The 6000-nt window shown below is 35.0% G+C and overlaps 1 protein-coding gene across 1 annotated transcript; it reads left to right on the forward strand.

The window, feature by feature from the left end:
- Window positions 1-1393: 1393 nt before the first annotated feature.
- On the forward strand, window positions 1394-4725 carry LOC104601142 (uncharacterized). Its single transcript, XM_010264369.3, has 5 exons — window positions 1394-1535; window positions 1698-1818; window positions 1918-2021; window positions 4255-4386; window positions 4481-4725. Exons 1-5 carry the CDS (start codon window positions 1533-1535, stop codon window positions 4505-4507), a joined length of 387 nt encoding a protein of 128 aa, XP_010262671.1. The 5' UTR covers window positions 1394-1532; the 3' UTR covers window positions 4508-4725.
- The last annotated feature ends 1275 nt before the right edge of the window (window positions 4726-6000 follow it).

Raw genomic sequence — 6000 nt, forward strand, 5'->3', positions numbered from 1 at the left:
TTTATAAATTCCTGCATCTTAGTCCTGGCTCTGCTAAATGGAGTTGATAAAAAATGAAATTATCAAGGGAAAACCTATGGTGCAAAAAAGACATTGCATGGGAAGAATTTTGACCAATCAAAACCCACCCATGAATTTTGATAAATAACACCTGATTGGCTACCACGCTTATGATTCCAATTAACTGGTGAGAAGTTTTTCAGATATCATATCTTTCCCATATCATAGTTGAACCCAATTATCAAAGTGCCTATTTGAAATCCTATGGTGTGATAGCAACAAAAATCAAAATGATGAGAATAACTATTCTATAATACAATTGTTCACAAAAACATTGATAAGTTGATCATTTTCAAGATAAACTTGAAAAAAAGTTCAGAAAAATATATGGAAATTAGGATTTTAAACAAATTAAGTTAAAGAGATAAAACAGTCTCATATTCTTTTATTTCCAAGATAAATAAGATAAACACTGTTTTAGCCCTAAAAACATATTACCAAAAGGGGCAATTTTGTTCCATCTAAGTGTCGACAACCTTTCCCCCTATTGGGAAAGTAAACTAACCCACATGGGAAATTAGTATCTTGTCACACCCAAATGTTGACAACTTTTAAATGTACCCCATATAAAATTAAAAAAAAAAACATGAATATCTTGGTTAATGGGAATCAAAATCACATTTACCAACTTTCTCATCTCTCAAAATCTAAAAAATCAACACCCGTTTAAAATGAATTACATGAAGTTCATTGAAAATATGCTAACAACAAGAGCAAAGTGCTAGAATCAAGAAGTTAAGAGAGTCATTATTGCAAAACAAAGTTCAAGGGTAAGTATTTGTTTGCAGTGTAAACCTGATGGATGTAAAATTCAGTCGATGGAGTTTCCACACGGAATCGTTCGAATTTTTTTAAACCATTAAAAGGGGAGCATCGAAAAAGGTGATTATCGATGTAAAACCTTACTATAAGTGACATTTTGCGTTTATTTATGATCTAAACCTCATCTCCATGCAAACACCGACAAAATCGAACTGACAGTAACATTTTATCCCTATGACGTTTTACACTACATTCAAATGTTTACAGAGCGATTGAATGCAGATACCACTTCACGTATTTATATTTATACTCCTTTCAAACTGAGCCTTGTACAAGGTGTTATTTGTAATTGACCCTATATTTTCAATACATTTAAGTGAAGGACCCACTAACTATATGGCAGAAAAAAGATCAGCGTGATCAGATGATTTTCAATCGTTTGATTACGCATACTTTTCAACAGGGACTGTGGGAGTCAGTCAAGTCTCAGGACTCAGGAGACAGGAGCCAATGTTTTCAAGAATGGGATCTGTTTGGTCACGGTATTAATCCATTCTAGATAATAGTAACCAAACAGCTCCTGCAGAATCCGTCGCCTCTCGAATTCTCTTCAACCCTCCACTCGCTTTAAAGTTTAAACCCTTCTGTTGCTTCCTTTCGCTGCTCAAAAACCCTAGTTTTGTCGGGTGCTTACTCTACTATCAAAGAAAATGGTAACTCCTCTATCTGTATCTCTGTATCTCTTCCCCTCTCCCTATTTAGAATTCCTGCTCTGTTCTGTTCTTTGTGTTTTGGGATATTCTTTTATTGTTCTTGGGCTCAGATACTGGTCTCGTTCTTACTTGGTTTTGTGTTATTCTTTTGTTTGATGCAAGACTGCCGAAGCTGTGAATCCAAAGGCATACCCACTTGCAGATGCGCAGCTCACCATTACAATACTGGACCTTATTCAGCAAGCTGCTAACTACAAGCAGCTCAAAAAGGGTGCAAATGAAGGTTAATGTATATTCTTTTTTATATTCGTACTTCTTCTACTTTGTTTGTTGGGGTGTTTTTAGTGTTGTAATGGGCCCTCTTTCTTCCTTCTGGTTTCAGCAACGAAGACGCTGAACAGGGGTGTTTCGGAGTTTATAGTGATGGCCGCTGATACAGAGCCGCTCGAAATCCTTCTACACCTTCCTTTGCTTGCGGAAGATAAGGTAACTTCTCTTTTCGATATGTTTCTTTTTAGTTTCTTCTTTAATCAGTTGATGTTTGATTTGCGTTTGAATAGACGATGAGCTAAAGCAGTCTGATTGTTTCATAATATAATATGATTATGCATTAACCTTCTGAAACTACTAATGACGGGATATATTACCTTTTACTCTGAATCATAAAATTATTAGGGTCCTCTCTTTCCTCTTGATGGTTCTTTGAATGCTGGTACCCCACAGACCTGTGTTCAAAACATGTTTTCACCCATTTAACGTACCAGTTTCGCAATCCCTTGCCCACCAGAGTGGGAAAGAAAACTTGGAAGTGGGGGTGGGGGTGAATTGTTATTGTTTGTTATAGTATTGTATTCTAGATGTATGATATGTGAACGGCTTGTTTCTTGTTTATTTCTTGCAGTAGATGGGAATCCCTGTCCAAAATTAGAGAACTAATGTCAATAAAGGATTATAACTGACAACAAAGACTGACTTTGTGTTTATTCTCAAGGATGGGTATACCATTAACTGAGAAGAGAATTTACTTAACTGTTGGAAAGGATTGGACAACAGTAACATTCAAGATAAAAAAACTGTTTGAAATATATATCATTGCTAAGAAGATTGACAACAAGAAAATGAAATGGATGGAGATATTTTACTTTTGATGGTTCTCAATTTTTGTCAAGTTCAGGGTGGTTTTGATTCCTTCGTTTATTTCAGGAAGATGATATGTTAAATACATCTTGCCAAAGATTCTATCTTTTTGGATGAATGCAGAAAGCCCATGTCTTTGTTTTGTGAATGCCTCGTCATGGAAAAGGATTTGCTTCCAAAAATATCCGGTGTGGATATTGCATAATTTGTTGAGCCTTGGTAGAACATATATTTTTCATACATCGTAATTGTCACTCAAATGTCAAAGCTATAATTTAGTACATGTATTTTTCACCCTTTCTTATCTTCTTGATGATTGATTATGAAAGTTGCTACTACCAAGTTCAGTTAACAATATCAGATACATGATATAATATAGGTATTATTAAAATCTACTTTATCATATTGGCATGTAAAACTTTGGAATACTAGCGACTTGATCATATAATCTCATTTCTTTTGATTTTTGTGATGGCTTGCATCGCAGTTGTCATCAAGGCTCATCATTTCTTCCATCTGTTAGATAAGTTACTGAATACAAAGGATTCTTTAATCTCCCCAAATGCACAGATAGCAAAATAACTGTGACAAAATGTAATAAAGAATATTAAATGCTTTGTAAAACCATATGCAAGAATGTACATGTGCTGTTCATTAGTGTACTCAGTAATGACTGACTTGGCACGAGTATCTGCTTCAAAACAGGTTTCATTTGTCAGAGACTCGTGTCAGAATCAGAAGCCAAATAGTTATAGGGTTGTGAAATTGACCCTATAAGAAAAAATACAAGTTAAAATTAACATGAGAGCAATAGTTGTTAATATAAAAAGAAAAAGAAGAGTACCAGTTCTGGGATGGACGGGTTGGTAAAATATTGGACAACTGGACATGTATTAAAATGAAATGCCAAGAGTCTAAAAGGTGTGCATCACCAGTTCTGAATAATTCCAGGCTTGAACCCTCTAGGTTGGGATTGGGAGGTGCCATTTGGTGGATAAAATATAGCTACTTAAAGCACTTTCAATTTTGCTCAATTGCTGATAATTGCAATATTGCATTTTGGAGCAAATTGTATTTCAATCAAATTTTGCATGATCAAAAACTTGGTATAGATTCTTGATTTTAAAAATCCAAAATTTAAATAATGGTACTTAGATTTTAGGAAATGAAGAGTTTTTATCCCTGTTTATTATATCCAACCTTTATAAAGTATGCATCGTACTAGTTCTTGGAAACCCATACAAGATTTTCTGGTAAAATCAGATACTAGATAACTGAATCTGTGCTTTTTTTATTTATTATCTTTTTAATATTTCAATAATTTTCTTGTATATTTTGGTGGATCTTTTGTTTGTTCTGCAATTCCTGGTTGGCCATAAAATAATTCCAAGTCCAGTGGTTTTGGAGAACCAAATAACTTGTTCATAATTTGTAACTAATGAGTAATGCTTGTAAATCCCATTGTACATGGCTTTGGTGTACGTGGATACTTTCTTTTTTAGTCCCTTTGTTATAACTTAATAAGTTTGATGAATGTGCCCTATGTGTTATAACCAAGTAAACTGACTTCTGATCGTCACAGAATGTGCCCTATGTGTTTGTGCCTTCGAAACAAGCCCTTGGACGAGCTTGTGGAGTCACACGACCTGTCATTGCTTGCTCTGTGACAAGCAATGAGGGAAGCCAGTTGAAATCCCAAATACAGCAATTGAAGGTATTCTCATTAAATTTTACATTATATTCGTTTCCATTTTATTTCTTATTAAAGGCCCATGCTTTATATTCATGACTTATTTGTGGTAATGCAGGATGCCATTGAAAAGCTCTTAATCTAAGAGAAAATGCAGTCTCCTTTCGGTGTGATGGGCCTCTCAGAACTTCGTTATTGATTTTTCTAGGGGCTTTGACTGATGAAGTTGTTTTGAATACTGATCCTGTATTGTTTTTCCAATTTCGTTATTTTCTCTCATTTATTCGGATATGAATGTAAGCTTGTTATACAACTGAATCTTTGTTCAATGTTCAGCTACATTATAGATTGTTCAATTTTCAATTTTAGTAGCTTATTTGGATTTCCATTATATAGTGAAGAAATATATTCGCAACTACAGAGTAAAGAGCTTGTATGGAATGCAGCTCGAGATAACTCAAGATGGTTGGAATCTCCATTGTCAGGGAGCACTAAAGCAATGCCCATAGCCACCATAGCCATAAGGCCCATAACCCCCCAAGCTTGTTGAAGGCTGGTACCGATCCCAAGTCTGCTACAAGCAGCCAGAGTCAGAGAGCTTACCAACTGAGTCAGTTGGCTCCTTCGTTTGTTAATGGTTAGTTGAGATTGTTGGCGTTTTGTATAAAATGAAGTGTAGAAAAACGATATTACATTGTTCATTTGCTATTTGAAGGGAGGTTTTAACATTGTCAGTAAAAGTCTCTTTTTGGTAGAAAAATATCTTCATTAACTAAGAGTCGAGAGATAGCATTGTCAGTAAAAGTGAAGGGACGTTTTTGGATAAACCTCACATTACAACATTAGGGAAAGAGGAGGTTTTTAGGCAAAGCTATTTGGCCATCGAAAGAGGAAGGAATGCATAGCATTGGGTTGAATTGGTTGACAATCAACAATTTCTAATTCTATGTAGTCCTTTTTCCCATCTAGGTCTAATGGGCAAATGGGTATCCGCCACATTAACAAAGAACCCTGTTATTTAAAGAAATGATAACTTAAAATTATGTCTCCATTTTCCAAAGCATTCCATGTTGAATGGTTCTCTTGGAGCACTAATGCTCACATATTGAAACAAACATATAGCTTCTAGTCTCAAGTCATGCGTTCTTGAATGATATTCAAGTACACATCTCAATGATCTTAAGCAATCAATCAATATTAACTTGGACGGGTGTTCCTTAATCCTGTGACAAAGTTAATTAAATATGGAAAAATGCATGTATGTTTGCCCAGCGAAAGTATTAAGATGTGTAGTTTGTATGTTGTTGAAAACTTGAATTGGTTTCAATGCCTGCTACACATCCTTGGTAATTAGCTAATCCCAATTTTCACCATCGTATGCATTTGTTTTTCTTTTATAATTTGTGTGGATATATGTATGCCAAGAGATATGGCAACCTTCAGGCATCTAGTGTTTTTATGGCATTCTTAATCTGAAAATATGTCCTCCATACTCATATACAAGGGTTATTTCTTTCATGACCCTAAAATCAAAGTGTGAGACAGTGGATTGATTTATATAAGTATGTAAATTGCGATGACCTAGCATAGACCCGAGTCCCGAGTCAGACTAGACCGATACAGATTGATTATCTATTT

Source organism: Nelumbo nucifera, chromosome 2, assembly GCF_055504915.1.
Source record: "Nelumbo nucifera cultivar China Antique chromosome 2, China Antique-T2T, whole genome shotgun sequence".
Lineage (NCBI taxonomy): Eukaryota > Viridiplantae > Streptophyta > Magnoliopsida > Proteales > Nelumbonaceae > Nelumbo > Nelumbo nucifera.

Excerpts from the sequence above, each read along its gene's own strand:
- LOC104601142 (XM_010264369.3), top strand. Across the intron at positions 1,819-1,917 it reads CAAAAAGGGTGCAAATGAAG|CAACGAAGACGCTGAACAGG; the intron begins GTTAATGTATAT and ends TTCTGGTTTCAG. Across the intron at positions 2,022-4,254 it reads CTTTGCTTGCGGAAGATAAG|AATGTGCCCTATGTGTTTGT; the intron begins GTAACTTCTCTT and ends TGATCGTCACAG.